The sequence below is a fragment of the Caretta caretta genome, chromosome 1 (genome assembly GCF_965140235.1).
Source record: "Caretta caretta isolate rCarCar2 chromosome 1, rCarCar1.hap1, whole genome shotgun sequence".
NCBI lineage: Eukaryota > Metazoa > Chordata > Testudines > Cheloniidae > Caretta > Caretta caretta.
In genome coordinates, this window is record NC_134206.1 from 54,850,893 (window position 1) to 54,872,629 (window position 21,737).

Consider the following 21,737-nt stretch of genomic DNA (forward strand, 5'->3'; position numbering starts at 1 on the left):
CCAGCTTAGTGTTGCTAGCCTCAGGAATTTGTGACCAACTGGGCTAGTTTTGAAAGGCATCAGGTGACTTGTTGGGCAATAAATTACTTTCTTGGGGCAAAAGTTGGGCAATTTGACTGCTCCTCAGTCCCATCTCTTTGCTGCCACCTGGTGGCCTTTCAAATGAGAAGTCATCCAGACACATGCACAGCTAGACCAAATCTGCCTCCCCCCAAAGCCAGCAGAAGCCATGCAGAGCATACTTTTGGGGAGGGTGTTGTCATAAATATAAAGCAAAGGGTAACCACCTTTCTGTATACAGTGCTATAAAATCTCTCCTGGCCAGAGGCAAAACCCTTTCACCTGTAAAGGGTTAAGAAGCTAAGATAACCTCGCTGGCACCTGACCAAAATGACCAATGAGGAGACAAGATACTTTCAAATCTGGGGGGGGGGGGAAACAAAGGGTGAGTCTGTGTGTGTGATGCTTTTGCCAGGAACAGATCAGGAATGCAGCCTCAAAACTCCTGTTAATAAGTAATCTAGCTAGAAATGCATTAGATTTCCTTTTGTTTAATGGCTGGTAAAATAAGCCGTGCTGGATGGAATGTATATTCCTGTTTTTGTGTCTTTTTGTAACTTAAGGTTTTGCCTGGAGGGATTCTCTATGTTTTGAATCTGATTACCCTGTAAGGTATTTACCACCCTGATTTTACAGAGGTGATTCTTTTACCTTTTCTTTAATTAATATTCTTCTTTTAAGAACCTGATTGCTTTTTTCATTGCCCTTAAGATCCAAGGGTTTGGGTCTGTGTTCACCTGTACCAGTTGGTGAGGATTCTTATCAAGCCTTCCCCAGGAAAGGGGGTGTAGGGCTTGGGGGGATATTTTTTGGGGGGAAGCCGTCTCCAAGTGGGCTCTTTCCCTGGTCTTTGTTAACACGCTTGGTGGTGGCAGCATAGGGTTCAAGGACAAGGCAAAGTTTGTACCTTGGGGAAGTTTTTAACCTAAGCTGGTTGGAATAAGCTTAGGGGGTCTTTCATGCAGCTCCCCACATCTGTGCCCTAGAGTTCAGAGTGGGGAAGGGACCTTGACAGGTGTAAAAGTAGGTTCATGCTTCATGTGTTGCACGTTCCTGAAGCAGACACCGAACAAGTAAGTGTCCCAGAAAATGTTATTTTTTTTTCTGATTTTACTGAAAATAATGTTGTTCATTAGAAACAATATCTGCAGTCTTTTATGTTTGAAGGTGCTTGGGGCAGCACTGTGAAAGGGGCAGGAGTGCCTTTCTGCGGCGGTGTGGCAATTCGGAGGCAGCTTTACTCTGCAGGCCGTGCCGCCACGGCAATTTGGCAGCAGCTTTACTCTTCTGGCTGCTGCGGCGGCAATTTGGCGGCAGCTTCTGTCTTCAGACGTCCTGCTTAGGGCAGCAAAAACGGTAGAGCCGGCCCTGAAACCTATTAAAACATAACAGTAATAGTAATTGCTCCCTGCTGTCTATTGAGAAACCCTGATGGGGATCAGAAGTATGTCCCTTGGAAGATGACTAAGCAGCTGGTGTTTTTCTTTTCCCTGAAAGCGTCGCTGTATTTCCCTTTGGGCAGTCAGAGATTGAGTTTGTTTTACAGTTTCCCACCCAGTTTCTTTGGGAGAAAGCATCTGAAATTATTACATATTTTAAAGGTGCTGTTAATAGTGGGAACCCCCCAAAAGCATGAAGTACCTAAACTATGCACATCACTTTGCTTGTGTGGGTATCGGAGTGGAGCAGCAGTTATGAGAGTCACTTGCCGTTTAAGAGACGACTATTCTAAATGCGCTAAAACCCACATGTTGGCTCACATGATCTTAACCTTTACTGTGCATCATGGGCAGAGCTAGTGGAAGTGAGGAACTGCTGAGAGAGCAGAACTATGATGGGGGAAATTGAGCACCTTCCCCACCATGTCATCCAGATGTTACACCCCTTCCTCAGGGTGAATTTTGCAGCAGCCTTGGACTGTTATGCCAGAGTTTCAACCATTTGCCACTAAAGATGAAATTTAAAATCTGAAAGGGGAATTTACTACTTACATGAACATGCCTAACCCTGACAACATGAAACTGGATATGTTAGTTTTTTGGAACAGTCATCAACACACTTCCCACTTCAGCAAAGTGGCACAGCAAGCTTTGAGTGTATCCTCTCAATCTACTGACACAGAGTGCATATTTTCAAAGTTGGACTACCTCCAAGACAGCAAGAGACTCAATGTGAATGAGGATACTTAAAAAAAAAAAAAATTGTGAGCATATGCAAACCACAATTTCAGGAAAAACTACTAGCTCTGAGACAAAAAATACCTTGGTACAAAAAAAAAGTTTCAATTATACTGTAGTAAAATGTGTAGATTATGGAAGTTTTTTGGGAGTTCTTTTCCCCCCCAATGTTTCTAATTTTTTTTAAACTTGATTTCATCCTGGTTTTAATGTTTGGAAAATAAAATAAAAAAATTCTGGGAATGTGTGTGTTTAACAAATAAAAACTGAAAACATGGAACTAAATACACCGCACTGTTGCTTGCAGTAACAAAATCAAGGTTACTGAAGTTCCTTATCTATGATTCCATTACTCTATGGTAAAATAGTCACAAATCAGTAATTGATGTGGGAAAGAGTATGGGAAGCAAATTGACATTGGCTCTTCTGTGAACTGCTAACTTTGCTTAAAAGGTAACATTTGACTTGCACTTGGATGCCTGACCCAAGGCACTCTAGTGCTTTATAGAATTCATCTCAAGAGAGTTGAAATATCTGCTGTATCTTTGGAAAACAGATCTAACTGAGGTGGTCCACATTTTAATACAGCTGGGTCAGAAACAGTCTCCCTACATGGGGAGTGAAGTGGGTAGCTAAACCACAGCCAAATTTTCTATGTATTGTGTACAAGTATCATATCTGCTGCCTAATATTTGTTGTAAAGCACAATAATAGAGATTTGATGGGCAAACTCAACGACATAATATACCAGGGCCAAGTTCGGATTTGATGGAAACAGGTACAGCCACTGCACTGTCTTCGATGGAGTTGCACCCACTTACACTAGATCCAAATTTGACCAATTGCCTTAATGTTCTTGGACATGGACTACATATCCTGGCCCCAAAATGGTGCAGGCTCTATGTCTGACAGTATGGATCCTCACTGGCACACAATGCTTACCTTCCAAGATATTAAATTGAAACGAGAAACCTTATCTGTTACCTTATCTTCCTCCTCCTGAAAACTAACAAAGTGCTAGACAATAATAGTTGTGCAGTAGCTTTGGAGAAAAGACAGCTGAACCCGCAAGATGACCTCAAAGGAAAATGAGGCTGCTCAGCACACTGTAGGATTACGCCCAAGTTGAAGAAAACAGTGAAGAGACATCTCCTCTCCCAGCTTCAGTATCAAAGCATGCATGCAGCAACTGTTCGGTCTTGCTTTGGAAGATTTTCATTCACCAATAAGTTATATCTCAGACATTTGAAAACAGCTGTGTCACTCTTATCACTGTTGACAGTTACATGCAGTTTAAAGTATTATAGAATCAAATAATGTATTTAAATACTGGTCTGATTCAGACATATTCAGCAGGATATTTGCTGTAGTATCGCACTGTTGGTTTTTAAGTAACTACATTATATTCAGCACAAAATTCTACATTATACCATAGAATCTCTCACTTCCATTAATCTAAGATAAAACTTCAGGAAATTTTTTTGTAAAAAATTGTTTATTCAAGTGTTTTATAAACTACTAGGCAAACAGTCACGAAAGCCTTTGTGCCATGAGTGTAAACTTATTTTAAAAAATTGTGTTAAAAACTAATACAGGAATTCCCATTAAGGTTTTAAAAAAGTTTGTTCACACATTGAAAGAAAATACATTAGCAACGTCTTCCAGCAGAATCCATCTTTAAAAAAGTAAAACTCTAGGTGCAGAACTGTTCTACAGTGTATCTTCTACAGTTTATTTTAAAATCACATGATTGCATATCATCATCTCTACTGTCTTTTAGAACTTGATCAAGAGTTTTTCTTAAACAGATGATATTCAATGATGTGTTACACACTGCCACAGGTACTACAATTATTATGAGTGCACACGCTGCATTTTACTTACAAAGCAAGATCTTTCCATATGCTGTGTCATACCATTCCTAGCCAATGCAGTTAATTCAGTTATTTACCTTTAAAATCATGTAAGTTTTCCAAGGAAAAATGCTAAAAATCCATAGCCCAAATTCTGCACTCACTCACACACTTGCTAGTCCATGGAATATAACCAAGTTTTGGTTACATGAGTGTGACAGTAATATTTGGTCCATGACTGTAAACATTCACAAAAGCCTACGGCAAACAGTGATGGATAGGTAGTCTGTGTGCAATACAATTACTTCCATTAACATAGGGGGATGTTAAAGAGCATATCCTGGAGGCAAAATGAAAGGCTTGTTTGCATTTCAAAGAAGTGTTCCTCGCTAGCTAAAGTTTACTCAATTAAAAGTAACTAGTTCCTATCCCAGAATGGAGTACAGCATCATTGTCTGGCTTCCTTTTGTTCTGACTCAGATAGAGGAGTATTCAGTTCATCAGCAGGTCCACAACAATATTTCATATGGCATTTTAAGAATCTGATCTAGTCTCCCCTTGACATACTACTGATGCTAATAAAGAGTTACTCATGCATATGAAGGAGAGAATAAATCCCAAGAGCCATACACGGACCTTGATCTGCGCACACAACTCTTACTGATGGTAACCAGAGATGTGTATCTACACTAAGGATTGTCTACAGCTTTAAGTGTCTAATTTCAATCTAGATGTTCTTTCTACATTACCACATATACCATACACATTTGAGAAGAATGATGGGTGAAAAATACCACACACTATTTAGAATACCATTTTCCCCATACCGTTTCGCTGCAAATCGTTTTATTTACACAGGAAGTCTGTGTTTAAAGGGCCTGGTCCTATGAGGAAACAAACATCCAACTCCCTAGCTACAGAGGAAGTTGAGGATGTTCAGTACATCACAGGATCACGTCCTAAATTGTTTCAAAGCAAGTAATCATGGAGTTTGTAATCTGACACAAGAACAGTTTCCCAGAATCTCTTCACTCTCTTGTCTTCCTTCTCTGTCCCAATTTCTGGGCCAGATCATGTCCCCATTGAAGTCAATGTGTATTTTGCCATCGACTTAATGGCAACAGGACCAGGCTCTGTCAAGCCACCACTGCAGTCTTCAAATATGTCTTGCTTGTCAAGAAAAAGATGATATTTATTGCCATCCACTCTGGGGTAGACTTGTCTGCAGTGAAAACGGTGTTCCTGGTGCAGAGGGATAGCTAGCAAAACCATCAGGCTGAGCTGGATAGTTCTCTAGAGCTGAAGCTGAATGTGCCTTCAAGAAAGAGAAAGCAAGCAGGTTAGGAAGGAACTTTAAAAAAAAAAAAAAAAAAAAGCCATGCGGAGAACTATTTCTGTTCATGCTACAGAACTCTTAACAAAAGAAGTTTCAGAATAGCGTGTTGGGTGTGCTGCGGAGGAGGGAGACAGGGGCAGGAAGTATGACAGGGGCAGGAAGTATATCTAAGTGTAGGCGGTTCTTTAATTACATAGCAATTTCCCCCTGAAACAGAGAATCATAGAAATGAAGAGCAGAAAAGGACTTCAGGAGGTCATCTAGTTCAGCCCCCAGCACTCAGGCAGGTCCAAATAAACCTGACAGGTGTTTAAATAAACTGTTCTTAAAAACCTCCAATGATGGGGATTCTACAACCTCCTTTGGAAGCCTATTCCGGAGCTTAACAAAGCATATCATTAGAAAGTTTTTCCTAATCTAAATCTTCCTTGCTGCAGATTAAGCCATTGCTGTTCTACCTTCAGAGGACATGGAGAACAATTGAACCCCATCCTCTTTATAACAACTCTTAACATAATTTGAAGACTTTTCAGGTCCCCCTCTCAGTCTTCTTTTCTCAAGACTTAATATACAGATATTTTTCTTTTTTAGCCTTTCCTCAGAGGTCAGGTCCTTTTACCACTTTTCTTGATCTCTCCTAGATTCTCTTCAGTTTGTCCCTATCTTTCCTGCAGTGTGATACCCAGAACTGGACACAGTAGTCCAGCTAAGGCCTCATCAGTGCCAAATACAGTGGGACAATTGCCTCCTGTGTCTGACATAAGATATTCCTGTTAATAAACCCTAGAATGATATTAGCCCTTTTTGCAACTGAATCACATTGTTGATTTGTATTCAGTTTGGGATCCACTGTAATCCATAGATGCTTTTGTGCAGCACTACTGCCTGGCCAGTTATTTCCCATTTTGGAGTTGTGCATCTGACTTTTTTCTTCCTAAGTGTAGTACTTTGCACTTGTCTTTATCTTCTTGTTGATTTCAAGTCAATTTGTCAAGATTATTTTGAATTCTAATGTTGTCTTCCAAAGTCCTTGCCACCTCTACCGCAAATTTTATAAGCACACTCTCCACTCCATTATCCAAGTCATTAATGAAAATATTGAATAGTGCCAGATGCAGGACAGACCCCTGTGGGCCTGCCCCCCAGATATTTCTTCCAAATGTGACAGCAAACCATTGAGAACTACTTCTCTGAGTACAGTCTTTTACCCAGTTTTGCACCCACCTTACAGTAATTTCATCTAGACTGCATTTCCCTAGTTTGGTTATAAGAATGTCATGTGAGACTGTATGAAAAGCTTTAGTAAAATTAAGATACTATGTGTACCGCTTCCCCCATCCACTAGGCCAATAACCCTGCCAAAGAAGGAAATTAGGTTGGTTTGGAATAATATGTTCTTGACAAATTCATGCTGACTATTCCTTACAACCTATTATCCTCTAGGTGCTTAAAAAATGATTGTTTAATAATTTGTTCCAGTATCTTTCTATGTATCCAAGTTAAGCTGACTGGTCTATAATTTCCCCAGGTCCTCTTTGTTGTATATCTATGCTACAGCCACTACAGAACGCTAGGAAAGCAGTCTGATTCACAGAGACGGTAAAGAGGGGTGGTTTTCCAGATGGCTTCATTTGAGACTGAGGTTTTAAGAAGAGTTTCACTAATTTTCTAACATTAAGCCTTCCTTCACAACCTTATTGTATTTTTACTAAGATCTATATTTAAATTATAATTTCAGTGATCAAAGCATGCAAACAAGAACAATGTCTTCCATTAGTACAATATATATGGGTATAATTTTAGAATCCTGTAGGTAATTTTTTGTTCCCTTATCATTTTCCAGCTGTAGATCTTAAAGACTTTACAAAGAAAATGGTTTCTCCGTCTGTAAAAACCAATGAAGCACAGATTAAGTGATTTGCCTAAAATCACAAAATTAGCGTGAACCCAGGTCTCCCGACCACGTGGTCAGTGCACTATCAAGATACTACAAATTTTACACGTCAGATCTGTCCCCTTCTTTCCTCCTCCCCACTTTTACAATGCCACCCATAAGAAAGGTTTTAACATATCTATAGCCTTTAGAGAAAGTCAGCTGAAGCGCCACTGATGACAGTCCAGTCCCCCAAGAGCAACAGCTATCTTCAGACAACCGAATGTTGGATTATCAGAGTGTACTGTATCAGCCTCGTAGCCAATTCTTTAACGTAAGCTATGCTTTCTAAAAGCAAAGATTTGATATTGAACAATTAATGCTCAGTGGGGCCTTAAGGCAGTGCAATATCAAGAAATATGCAGCTTACCTGTAGTAGCGCTGATTGCGCTGCTGCACTATGCTGCAATTCCTGCAGGGAAGACTGTGCGGCACTTTGGGAAAATCCAGGTATACCAGGAAGAGATAAGAGTCCAGGGAAAACTGTATTTCCTGGGGTTTGCAGCCCAGAAGTCAGGCTGAAATAACCAAGACATGGCAGTTATTAGGAACACTTTCAACAATATTTTATCCTAGATTTCTTATCTCGCTAACAGCACCAGGGTTTCTAAACTTCAATTAACTAAGTTTCCCAAACAGCACACCTAAGCTGCATCCACACAATATTTGCATGTATAAGCCAGGACACTGGTACACACATGCAACTTGAGCATGCAAGCCAGTATCTCGTGTGCAGTTACTGCTTGTGCATGAATATTCTGTAGGTGAAAATGTAGTGTTGGATATTTTTCTTGACACAGAAAAGGCTAGGATATTGTCTGCTATTACCTGAGTATGTAAATTGATACATATTTTAGACCCATTCTTGCAAAATCCTAGCATGTTGTAGGAGGTGCCAAGTACCCTCAACATAGAGCTGAAGACACTCATCACCTTGCAGGATTGGACCTTATAGAAACTGGAATCCTGGACACTAGTTGCAAAATATAGACTGGCCTCCTCATTTAAATTCTAAAGACAGATGGAAATCTACTGCTGAAGTAACCATTTAAAATATTAAAAGTACTTTATAACTATGCCTGGAAATACCATCTATGTCTAAAGTAAATCAATGTTTTGCTGAGAAAGAAATGGTTTTGACCTCCTTCAGAAACAGAAACATACCCAGCCTGTGCAACAAGTGCAGAGTTGAAGTTTGAGCTAAAGGCCGAGGCAAACCCTGGCAGGACCGGAGCCGGAGATGGGGCTGTGGCAGCTGCCGGCAGCGGTGCAACTGCTGCTACTGCAGAAGATGCCTGGAGGCCAGGGAAAGAAGGGAGAGCTGGAGTGACAGTGGGTGTGTTAGAGACAGGGAAACCAGGGAAGGATGGGTTTGATGATCCCAGAGGCCCCTGGGTGACAGAAAATAGGGAGGGGACGGCACTGGACAAGTTAAGCGGAAAGGGTGAAGCAGAGACTGTTGCTGAAGCAGTGAGTCCTGAGAGAACAGCGGCTGTAGAATTCACATGAGAAGCAGACACAGATGAAGCAGTTGTAGATGGAGTGGCTAACAAAGACCCTGGGACAGTGACCGGTGGTGTAAGTGCTGGGTTACCAGTAAAAGCAAAGTTACTGGTCAGAGACGTGAAGGGAGGAAGTCCATTAAATACTGGGGCAACTGGAGCAGAGGAAGCATGTGGGGCAAGGGAAATAGAGGCAAGAGAAGTGGAGCTGTTTAAGGGAGCACTCAAAGAGGAGAGACCCGATAATGCTGGATTAAGGGAACTAGGTAAACTGACTGGCACTGAAGTTGCAGAGGTATATGCACGCCCAAGCGCTGACAATCCTAGCGTGCCATGAGATGGGCCAGCCGAATGAGAAGGGCCTTTGAAGGCTGAGAGAGTAGGGCTCATGGGTTCAGTTTTGACGAGAACTGGAATACCTGTGGCAACTGGGGCTGATGAAATCTGCTGCTCAGGATTAGTAGGGCTTGCACCATGCAAAAGCGCAACGGAGGCGCCACAGCTGACTGGTATAATAGATTGTGAAGTGGTTAATGGTGACTGTGTTGGCAATGTTGGGGGAGTGGGGCTAGGATTGGCTACAGAGGGAGATGGAAGACCCGGGAAAATGGCCAGGCCTGGCGTGGAAGAACGTTGTGGTGTAGGTGTGACAGACGGAGTATAACATTTGTTTACAGAGGAGGCAGGAGGCTCAGAGCTTTGATTAGCAAGAGCAGATAAAGAGGCAAGCTCACTCGTCACAGCAGAAGGTAAAGCATTGATTAATGAGGTATCATTTGATGTCAGAAATCCCTTTAACACAGACAGAATTGGATTAGGCAAGCTAAGTGGGCCAGAGATGCTAGTGGCAGGAGAGCTAGCAATTGCAGAGGGAATGGGACTAGATATCCCTTGAGGAGTGGGGGTCAAGGACAAAGGGAGGCCAGCAAAAACTGATGACAATGGAGTAGGATTATTAACTGAAGCAATTGAAGAGGTTGCAGGAAAAGGGAGGCCAGCAAATGGTGCAGAAGCAGATGCAAAAGCTTCATTAGAGGCAGGTGTGGCACATGGTGTGGAAGAACCTTGTGGAGCTGGCGTAGCAGCAGGGATAGAAGCCAGTCCAGAGAAAACTGCAGGAATAGGGATGGAGGTTGCACTATGAACAGATGTGACAGGAACACCAGGCAATGAAAGGGATTTGATGACAGATGGAGTCGGGGTTGATGGCTGAGATGTATGGATGGAAGAGGAGACCTGCCCTGGGAAAACAGGAAGCACAGGGGTAGACATGCTCATCCCAGAGATGACTGCAGCGGCAGGTGCTAATGGATGGCTTATCGCCTTGACAGGGGATGGGGTAGGAACTGGAGTAGCAGCAGGTGTTGAAGGATTAGAACCATGAGGAGTAAAGAGCTGATTCGCTTGTGCAGAAAAAGCTGCAAAGAAACAAAACTGGTAAGAATACTTGAAACCGACAGAAATGTTTCAGTTCAACACAAATGCATCTTATATAATTATAAAATATGATACACAAGCAGTAACATACATGTTTGTATATACACAATCTACATGGAAGGCTATGAAGATAAAATATAGAGGTATCTACATATAAGTGATATATGCCATGCAGTATGCAGAAAGTAGACTACATGTATCTATGTGTCTCCCTTCAATAATTATCTATTACACGCACGAGCAATTATGTCTAACCCATTCTATGGCATTTACAACTTCTTCATGAGCTAGTGCAAGAGAGTTTAAATCTTCAAATTTGTTCCCAGAGATCTCTCTATGTAAGAAAGGTAAACAGAAATTTCTGCCCCTAACATCTAGCAGCACCCAAAATAGGATGAGCATTCAGCACTGGTACCATTTCTGCTCTCCACATGAGCTCTATATGAGGGTCTACACTAATTCTAGAACAGGTAGAATGCCAGGATTTTACAGAAGTTTGTTGGAATCCAGTCCACAACTGCAGAGTACATAATTTTAGAAGAAGTTTGGTTATTTTATTTTATTGGTAGGTAGGCTTAATTCTTTCACTGTTTTTGATTCTCTATATCACAATCTGGACAGTAGAGGAAGCGCACTATGAGATTCATGTGTGCTACAGGTGTACTAGCTAACACTGAAACCTGCCCATAAAAACAAAGTCTTTAAAAACAGTTTGTTTCAACTGAGGATCAAATGTCCCATCTTCAAGTACCAATGCACTACAGTTAAAACCACAAAGTTCAGCTTATATCAACCCTACAAAGCAAACAAAGAGGGATGCTCTCTGGAGGAAAGCAGGAAGGCACACTACCAGATTAAATGAGAGAGAGGACACTAAGTCTAGGTCTGAAAGTTGGTGTCTCAGAGCTTATTATGGGTCTTGAAACTCTTACTAAATGTGAGTAGCCCCTTCACCTTCAATGTGGGCATTTCCATGAGTAAGAACTGTTTGACCTCAACACCCCAAAATTTGTGCTAAACTGTGTTTTAACTAATTTGGAGTGCTATGTAAATACTACATAAGGATTGAGCCCTTTAATTCTAGTCACTTCCATAGCATTTTTATAACACCTTGCTCTCCCTATAAATGCTATTGTGTTCTTTGTTCCCATTACTTTTAATTTAATTCCCTTGCTCCATTGTGGGTGAGAAATAAGGCATGTTGTAATCACTTTTATATTTTGTTTAGAAATTAACATTTTCTGTTTAACCATGAACAGAACACTGATCTAGGAGGCAAAACTTACGGCTTCTTTAACTCCATGTTATACCCTAAATTTACCTGTGCCCCCTTTATAACCTTAAGTTCTCCACCAGTGAAAACTCAGCCTTAAGATCTTAGGATACTGTTTAAACTGATATATGCAAATACTCTTAATATTTTGAAACTTAAACATCTTAGATATTTGCAAACAAAATGCAAAAAGTTTCACTTCTGTCCTCTTCTACAAAAAACCAAGATCTGTGCTCCACGTTCTGGACTCTCTTTCTACAACCTCCTCCTGAACTCCAAATTGAAGAATTAACTAGGCCTGTCAAGCGATCAAAAAAATTAATCGTATTTTATCACACTGTTAAACGATAATAGAATACCATTTATTTAAATATTTTGGATGTTTTCTACATTTTCAAATATATTAATTTCAATTACAACACAGAATACAAAGTGTACAGTGCTCACTTTATATTTATTATACGTAATTGCACTGTAAAAAACAAAAGAAACAGTATTTTTCAATTCACCTAATACAAGTACTGTAGTGCAATCTCTTTATCATGAAAGTTGAACTTACAAATGTAGAATTATGTTAAAAAAAACTGCATTCAAAAATAAAATAATGTAAAAGTTTAGAGCCTGCAAGTCCACTCAGTCCTACTTCTTGTTCAGCCAATCACTCAGACAAAAAAGTTTGTTTACATTTGCAGGAGATAATGCTGCCCGCTTCTTGTTTACAATGTCAGCTGAAAGTGAGAACAGGTGTTCTCCCAGCACTGCTGTAGGTGGCATCACAAGATATTTACGTGCCAGATGCGCTAAAGATTCATATGTCCCTTCATGCATTCTAGGGGACATGTGTCCGTGCTAATGATCGGTTCTGCTCACTTACAATCAAAAGCAGTGCGGACCGACACATGTTCACTTTCATTATCTGAGTCAGATGCCACCAGCAGAAGGTAGATTTTCTTTTTTGGTGGTTTGGGTTCTGTAGTTTCCACACTGGAGTGTTGCTCTTTTAAGAGTTCTGAAAGCATGCTCCACACCTCATCCCTCTCTGATTTTGGAAGGTACTTCAGATTCTTAAACCTTGGGTCCAGTGCTGTATCTATCTTTAGAAATCTCATGTTGGTACCTTCTTTGCATTTTGTGAGATCTGCAGTGAAAGTGTTCTTAAAATGAACATCATGTGCTGGTCATCATCCGAAACTACTATAACATGAAATATATGGCAGAATGCGAGTAAAATGGAGCAGAGGACATATAATTCTCCCCCAAGGAGTTCGGTCACAAATTTAATTAATGCATTATTTTTTTAATGAGCGTCATCAGCATGGAAGCATGTCCTCCGGAATGGTGGTCGAAGCATGAAGGGGCATACGAACGTTTTACATATCTGGCAAGTAAATACCTTGCAATGCTGGCTACACAAGTGCCATGCAAATGCCTGTTCTCACTTTCCGGTGACACTGTAAATAAGAAGAGGGCAGCGTTATCTCCTGTAAATGTAAACAGACTTGTCTGTCTTAGCGATTGGCTGAACAAGAAGTAGGACTGAGCGGACTTGTAGGCTCTGAAGTTTTACATTGTTTTGTTTTTGAATGGTTATGTAACCCCCCAAAAAAAAATCTACATATGTAAATTGCACTTTCACAACAACGAGATTGCACTACAGTACTTGTATGAGGTGAACTGAAAAGTACTATTTCTTTTGTTTATCATTTTTACAGTGCAAATATTTATAATAAAGAATAATATACACTTTAACTTCAATTACAACACAGAATACAATCTATATGAAAATGTAAAAAACATCCACAATAATTAATAAATTTCAATTGGTATTCTACTGTTTAACAGTGTAATTAATCGTGATTAATTTTTTTAATTGCAATTAATTTGTCTGAGTTAATCGCGTGAGTTAACTGCGATTAATCAACAGCCCTAGAATTAACTAATAACCACAGTTCTTGGCTCTGACCCATCAAAGTTGGTATCAGAGAAATCTAGATTCAAGAGAGCCAAGGACTGTTATTGGTACTCTGCTTTTTGATGAGGATGTTGTCCTTTTAATTGTATTGATTTACCTGTGTATCTATCATAAGCGTATAACAAAGCGTATCTTTAAGTAGCAAAATTCCTGAGCAACTACACCTGGGTACAGGGGATGGAGACAAAACAGAGAGAAAACATTCTCCCATAATTTTTAATGTTAGCTCCTTTAACATGGCCATTTTACTTTGTTTTGGTTACTTGCTTATGTGCATAACAGAAGACAAAAAATTCAGCTTGAAAAAAGTTCAGGTTATTTTGTTTTTAGCTTCTGACACATAATAGGAATGGCACAAGTAGCAACTATGAAACCTTCCCCACATACTGGATTTAAACAAGTTACAATCTGTGCACATATTGTGCTATCAGCAAAATGTGGCGGTTGTGCATTCAAATCTCCCACTGTGACTTACATACACAAAAATGCTACTTGATCAGGCCCCAAATTAGGCAAAAAGCAATTTTTTCAGCAACTGAAAAACAGTGGCTAGTAATGAATTTCAGTGCACTACATTTCTAAGAGTATTTTGTCTTTGTTGTTTGCTATATTATCTGGACGAATATGCACACAATTAAAAATACAAAGTACGAATGTTCATTCAGATTAAGTTAAAAATCTTGAGGTTTAAAAATAATTTATAACTTTCTGAAAGGAATGTTAAATTACATCAAAATACAGCAGATTTTCCCTGAAGAGCTGCTGCACTTTACCTTGATTTTGGGAAGGTTTTGCCTGATTGGAAAGGTCTTCGTTTTCTATGTAGAGAACAACAGTTATTTAAGGGCAGAACAACTTCAGAAATAAGTTATCCATTCTCACATTTAAAAAAATGCGTTTATGCCAGCATTTATACAGAAACACATGCTTTACCTGATCCCACTTGATTAGGAGTATATGGTGGAGGAGCTGGTAAGCTTGGTGCTAGGACACTGGCCATTGGAACTAGACCGGCGTTGTTGTAAGCACCTAAAAAAATGCAAAGACCACACATATGCGTCAAACAAAAGTCAATAAATACAAACAAATGGTTTAAGAGTGGACTAGTCTGTATCATTCTGTTACAAGGATACTTTCAAGGCTCTAAAATGTTCCCTTATTAGTTAAAGCAAAGCTACTTAACCCTACAGGCTGCATAGGATGAGAGGCATGTATTCCAATGTAAGTTTTAGTTAGGGCAGCTCTCTGATGGCTCATAAAAACAGTGTCAACGGGAGACTGAGATAAATGGATTTCTTGCTCTCTGAAGCAATCTAGGAGAGCAAAATTCTTGCCCCTTTCCATTCCATGCTATCTTGGGAAAAGAGATGGGAGAAAGGAAGTGATAATGGTAGCATGACAAATGGGAATGAGGATATGGAGATAGATATTACCATATCTGAGGTAGAAGCGAAACTCAAACAGCTTAATGGGACTAAATCGGGGGGGCCCATATAATCTTCATCCAAGAATATTAAAGGAATTGACACATGAAATTGCAAGCCCATTAGCAAGAATTTTTAATGAATCTGTAAACTCAGGGGTTGTATTGTATGACTGGAGAATTGCTAACATAGTTCCTATTTTTAAGAAAGGAAAAAAATGTGATCCGGGTAACTACAGGCCTGTTAGTTTGACATCTGTAGCGTGCAAGGTCTTGGAAAAAATTTTGAAGGAGAAAGTAGTTAAGGACATTGAGGTCAATGGTAAATGGGACAAAATACAACTTGGTTTTACAAAAGGTAGATCGTGCCAAACCAACCTGATCTCCTTCTTTGAGAAAGTAACAGATTTTTTAGACAAAGGAAACACAGTGGATCTAATTTACCTCAATTTCAGTAAGGCGTTTGAAACGGTGCCACACTGGGAATTATTAGTTAAATTGGAAAAGATGGGGATCAATATGAAAATTGATAGGTGGATAAGGAATTGGTTAAAGGGGAGACTACAGCGGGTCATACTGAAAGGTGAACTGTCAGGCTGGAGGGAGGTTTACCAGTAGAGTTCCTCAGGGATCGGTTTTGGGACCAATCTTATTTAATCTTTTTATCACTGACCTCAGCACAAAAAGTGGGAGTGTCCTAATAAAGTCTGCGGATGATACAAAGCTGGGAAGTATTGCCAATTTAGAGAAGGACCGGGATATCATACAGTAGGATCCGGATGACCTCGTCAACTGGAGTAAAAGGATGAAATTTAATAGTGAGAAGTGTAAGGTCATGCATTTAGGGATTAATAACAAGAATTTTAGTTATAAGCTGGGGACGCATCAATTAGAAGTAACGGAGGAGGAGAAGGACCTTGGAGTATTGGTTGACCACAGGATGACTATGAGCCACCAATGTGATATAGCCGTGAAAAAAGCTAATGTGGTCTTGAGATGCGTCAGGTGAGGTATTTCCAGTAGGGATAAGGAGGTGTTAGTACCATTATACAAGGCACTGGGGAGACCTCATCTGGAATACTGTGTGCAGTTCTGGTCTCCCATGTTTACGGAGGATGAATTCAAACTGCAACAGGTACAGAGAAGGGCTACTAGGATGATCCGAGGAATAGAAAACCTTGTCTTATGAAAGGAGACTCAAGGAGCTTGACTTGTTTAGCCTAACCAAAAGAAGGTTATGGGGAGATAGGATTGCTCTCTATAAATATATCAGAGGGATAAATACCAGAGATGGAGAGGAATTATTTAAGCTCAGTACCAATGTGGACACAAGAACAAATGGATATAAACTGGCCATCGGGAAGTTTAGACTTGAAATTAGACAAAGGTTTCTAACCATCAGAGGAGTGAAGTTCTGGAACAGCGTCCCATGGGAAGCAGTGGGGACAAAAGACCTATCTGACTTCAAGATTAAACTTGATAAGTTTATGGAGGAGAAGGTATGATGGGATAACATGATTTTGGCAATTAACTGATCTTTAACTATTCATGGTAAATTGGACCAATGGCCTGTGATGGAATGTTAGATGGGGTGGGATCTGAGTTACTACAGAGAATTCTTTCCTGGGTATCTGGCTGGTGAATCTTGCCCACACGCTCAGGGTTCAGCTGATCACCATATTTGGGGTCGGGAAGGAATTTTCCTCCAGGGCAGATTGGAAGAGGTCCTGGGGGTTTTTTGCCTTCCTGTGCAGCATGGGGCATAAGTCACTTGCTGAAGGATTCTCTGCACTTTGAAGTCTTTAAACCATGATTTGAGGACTTCAATAGCTCAGACATAGGTGAGAGGTTTATTGCAGGAGTGGGTGGGTGAGATTCGGTGGCCTGCATTGTGCAGGAGGTCAGACCAGATGATCATAATGGTCCCTTCTGACCTTAATATCTATGAATCTATGATACTAAATGCATATGTGGGTCACAGTATTTTTTGTTGTTGTTCCCATCCTAACAACTCCCACCCTAAGGCTGTTACAACCCTTGTTTTTGGCAAGGAGATTTACAAGAGAAAGAGTCTTTTCATGGTAAATGTCATACTTTGGAACTGTCGTCCTTCAGCATCTCTTTAAATGATAAGGTACTAAACTGGAATAGCAGGTGATCTTGATAGATTAGGTTTAGTAAATGTTTCCTATCATAAAAATAGCATCCTTATCTTCCTATAAGGTGTAGTAACTGGCACACACTGTTGTACTGTTTTAGTGCTGAGTTACTGTAGTGAAGAGGGACATCAGAGCTTATATGTAAAGATGTACCTACACTCCCACAAAGGGTGTTAAAAGCATATATGCAAATTCACATATATAAGATACAGACAGCACTATCAAAACCACTCAAAACATGGAAAGGAACTTATGAACATCAAGTAACTTCCGATATGCACACTTTTAATTCAAGTTTTCGAGGTTCCGTCATGCTACAGTATTAAAATTCCTTGCATGACAGTTTATGGCAAAGATCTAAGGAGCAGATTACATTCACTGAGGGGACAAACACTCCCCACCGATATATACTGAAACACCTTACACGTAAGTTTTGCTCATGACTTAAAAACAGTCAAGTGAAGGAAGGCTCAGTTCACTTTATTTACTAACTAATTACAATGCAGTTTCTTAATGCAGTGTAGCATTTGATGAAAGGAGCTTAAAGCAACTGAAATAAACTCACTTATGTTGACGATGTGGTCTTTGCCTTTAAGGATACATCTACACAGCCTGGGGCAGCGAGCCTCTGAGCTCAGGGTGACAGACTCAGGCTCACAGGGCTCATGCTACAAATAGCTTGTAGATGTCATGGCTCAGGCTGGAGCTCATGCTCCGAAGCCTAGAGAGGGAAGTGGGCTTCAGAGCCCAAGTTTCAGCTCAAGCAGCAACTTCAAAGCGGTCTACACAGCTATATTTAGTGGGGTAGCATGAGCCCAAGTCTGTTGACATGGCCTTGAAGGCTCCCTGCTGTAGGCTGCCAGTGGCTTTTCAGACATACCCTAAAAGGGATAGCAGATCTTTTTCATGGCCAGATTCAAAGAACACATCCAGCTTCCCAACAACAAACTCTATATTGGCTTTTATGATACAGAAGTCAAATATTTATATTCAATTGAGTTCTAAGAACTCTGTAGCTATCGTCCTCATCTATTCTGGAATGCATGTCACCTCCAGTAATAAGAGATTCGACAATCAGAAAGGCATTGACAGTTCTTTGAATGATGCAGAATCCGGAAAAGAAGCCCACACACTCATGGTATTGCCTCTACAGTGATAACAGGAGAAGTTAGAGCTAGGACCCAGAATACGCACAGGGAGCACAGCCAACTAAAAAGGTAACTATGGCCAGAAACGTATCACCACACTAGAACCTTTAAAAAAAAAAAAAAATCAAATAGATCAAATAATAGGATCAAGCTAAAGCACAAAGAAGCCTTACTTGGTGCAATAGTTGCATGTGGCCGGCATGGTGGGATGGGGTACGGAACAGGCTTGTGTGGGTTGTATGTTGCTGGAGCCTATATTAAAAAAAAGTGAAAAAGCATTAAGTAATATGTTTCTCTGCCAAAAATTTTAGTATTTAGATGCTTAGATACTGTACAAATCATTGTTATTTATCCTGGGAAAGAGAATTTGCTTATCAAATCATGTTGCTGATTCATTATGTTTGCTTCCCTGTCTCTAAAGCTGCCAATACTTGAATGCTTCTAAAGAAGGTGAAATACTTGTTGTAATAACATAATTGTGTAATATAGCAATAGGACAGGGAAAAAAAGGAAAGTCTTTCCTGATCCATGAAGCTTTCATGCCCTGAAGCATTGGATTGTTTTCCTTCTCTTAATTTGCATAACCACAAATGCAATCTATGGCCATAAAATTATCCAGTCCTTAAAATAAAAAAAAAAATAAAAAATACAGCCACTAGATTGGGAAACACCTGGAAACAGAAGTACTAGTCATACATTTCTGCAACACTTCTCAACTCACATTGAAAACGTCAGATTCAGTTCTTTGCTGTCCATTTGTTCAAAAAAAAAAAAAAAAAAAAAACTTTTATTTTTAATCAGAAATTTAGTTGTGTTGCCATAGAATAAATTTCCTCAGTAAGCACCTTATTTCAGGAGTTGTGTATTAGATTTTGATGTGGAAAAGCCTCACAGATCATGAAACAAAGCCAGAATGGCTGTTAAAACTTCTAGATCAGGTCATGATGAACAACGGGAACTGGCTTGGTTCCTCTTACTAGCCCAGTTGATATTTTGTCCTAGAATGCATGCATATTGTATCAAATGGAAGCCCCTGCAGAATTTCTCTCTTTATAGTGAATAAAAATATAGAAATACTGGGACACTGAATAGCATTCTTATTACAGTTAAGAAGCTTAAGTAAAGCCATCATGCTTAATGACAAGAAAGTAGAGATGGGGCTTCTTCATACCCCCTTCAAGTCTCTCTATTTTCTAGTGATGTGACAGCATTTCATAAGACTTATGATTTTTTTTTTTTTTTTAAAGACGTACTGGTTTGGATGGTCCAAGTATACGGGCTGCAATTCCCTTCCCTTCATTAGTACATTCTTCAGTCTCCTTTTTGATAGGTGTTCCCTAAGACATTAAAAAACATCAGTTATTAAGCATTTATTTAGAAATAAATAGGAGAAAGCGGAGATAAAGGTTTTCACCTTACTCTTATTCTGAATAATATTCAAATTCACAGCTACTTTGAAGTCTCAGTCACACATTCCAAAATACAGAACTGTGTTCTGGATTTGTTGCATCATAATTAAGAAAGTTTCAGTTAGGCTGCATTATAACACTGGACTTTTGTACATAGAAGCATATTAAATCGTCACAGTTTTTGCTATACCTTGAATTCTGCATTCAATTCTGGGGTCCTTGCCACCAGAAAGATAAGCTACAAGGAGTTCACAGACTGCATTTAGCATAGGACATTTAAAACTGAATCAAGACTAGTAAACCTATTGCAGAGATCAATCCCATATTATGTCAAAAAGTTAATCACTCTACTAATAAGCCTTTTACACCTTTAGTTTCCATGATTCTGTATAGCATGTTTGTGGTACAAGATAAAACATTTTCTATTTCTTGTATAAAAGAAATCTGAGTTCTTTTTAATTGTTCAGTATGAATGGTTACTGGGCAAATTATGACAAAAAGTTATTGTTTTTAATTCCACTCAGACCAAGATGTCCTCCTTTCGTTTGAATGAACAGCAGTTCAGGTATACTACAGTACATCCTAAATCAAAAGCACTTTGAAGAACTTAAGTAGACTTCACATACTGGGAAAATTCCATTTATCCGGCTTGGTTTCCCCTTGGGATAAGGGTTTCCAGGAATCATGCCACAGGAAGATATCATAGCATGAGGGGCTTTACAGCCTCCTTTGGAAGCCTGCATCATAACCAAAGAAAGTAGAATTAAAACGCTACAAATTCAGATAGTATTACATTATTTAGTGTCTGAAATTCAGCACTTTTAAAAGGATATGAATTGTAATATGCAGCCTTCATTAATAATGAATATACCTACATGGACATCCAGATTCAAAGCTCTCCATAGCTTTGCTTACCCTGTGTATTAGTTCTTCTTTCCATCTACTCCTCCCCAATTCACTGTATGCCATATGCTCTATCCAGGCTCACCTTGTTTTGATGGCTCCTTTGGGCCCAATTCTACTCCTACTGAAGTCAATGGCAGTACTCAGAATGACTTTAAAGAAAGTAGGACTGTGACCCTAGTAATCTCCCACATTACCATGGCTTTTTTCCTACACAACCCTTATGTGTGAAAAAGTCTTCCTCTTCTCCAACAACCACCAATGATTTGCTCTCCTCCTTCACAGACTCACTTCCTTCAGATTGTCAACAAATAGTTTGCATTAGCTATTAATTATATGGGCCCTGATCCTGCAGTGACCATATGGAGGGAAATAACACAATATCAGCGAACATCTTCTAATACCTGCTCAAGAATTCTCCTGCACCTTTTCTTCTCTGACATGTTAATCCTGAACAGGTCCTCAATAAGGCGGTAATTCTGAGCATCAACAATGTTGCTGCAAAGAAAACGGTTGAACAGTTACTGTCATTTCTTATACCTATCACACACACATGATCAGGACCTAACAGCTACAAGCCCATGCAATTGCACAGGCACAGTGGGGCGTGTGTGTAAAAAAGCAAAAATGGCTGAGAAGTGAAAATTGGATGGTAACAGATCACAAAACACAGTGATGGATCAACCTGGTGATATTCTGAACAAAAAGAGCTCTTGACCATGCTTATAGCTCAGGGGAAGGCAAACTTTGGCCTGAGGGCCATATCGGATTTCCAAAATTGTATGGAGGGGCGGTTAGAGGAGGCTGTCTCCCGCAAAAACAGCCAGGCGTGGCCCAGCCCCTCCCTCCTATCCGCTTCTCACCCCTGATGGCTCCCCCGGGACTCCTGCCCCATCCAATGCCCCTGTCCCCTGACGGCCGCCCCGGGACTCCTACCCCATCCACCACCCCCTACTGCCTGCCCTCTCACCACCCCCGGACCCTCTACCCCTGACTGCCCCCTGCCGCCCCATCCAACACCCCCATCTCATTCCTGACTTGCCCCCAGGGACCCCTGCCCCATGCAACCACCCCTTCTCTCTATCCCCTGACCGCCCTCGGAACCCCTGCCCCTGACTGCCCCCCCGCCGCCCCATCCAACCCCCCCTCTCC

General features: G+C 40.3%; 1 protein-coding gene across 2 annotated transcripts in view; it reads right to left on the reverse strand.

Annotated features, from left to right (window-relative positions):
* Positions 1 to 3,713: 3,713 nt before the first annotated feature.
* Positions 3,714 to 21,737, reverse strand: part of PROSER1 (proline and serine rich 1) — a 32,122-nt gene continuing 14,098 nt past the window's right edge. For both annotated transcript variants that reach the window (XM_048848494.2, XM_075128152.1), the window contains 9 exons: positions 20,990 to 21,083; positions 20,309 to 20,419; positions 19,527 to 19,610; positions 18,447 to 18,525; positions 14,477 to 14,572; positions 14,317 to 14,361; positions 8,524 to 10,279; positions 7,730 to 7,877; positions 3,714 to 5,405 (listed from right to left, as the gene is read on the reverse strand). In XM_048848494.2, the coding sequence (XP_048704451.2) occupies positions 5,283 to 5,405; positions 7,730 to 7,877; positions 8,524 to 10,279; positions 14,317 to 14,361; positions 14,477 to 14,572; positions 18,447 to 18,525; positions 19,527 to 19,610; positions 20,309 to 20,419; positions 20,990 to 21,083 (2,536 nt within the window). In that variant the 3' untranslated portion in view covers positions 3,714 to 5,282. The remainder of the gene's footprint in view (positions 5,406 to 7,729; positions 7,878 to 8,523; positions 10,280 to 14,316; positions 14,362 to 14,476; positions 14,573 to 18,446; positions 18,526 to 19,526; positions 19,611 to 20,308; positions 20,420 to 20,989; positions 21,084 to 21,737) is intronic.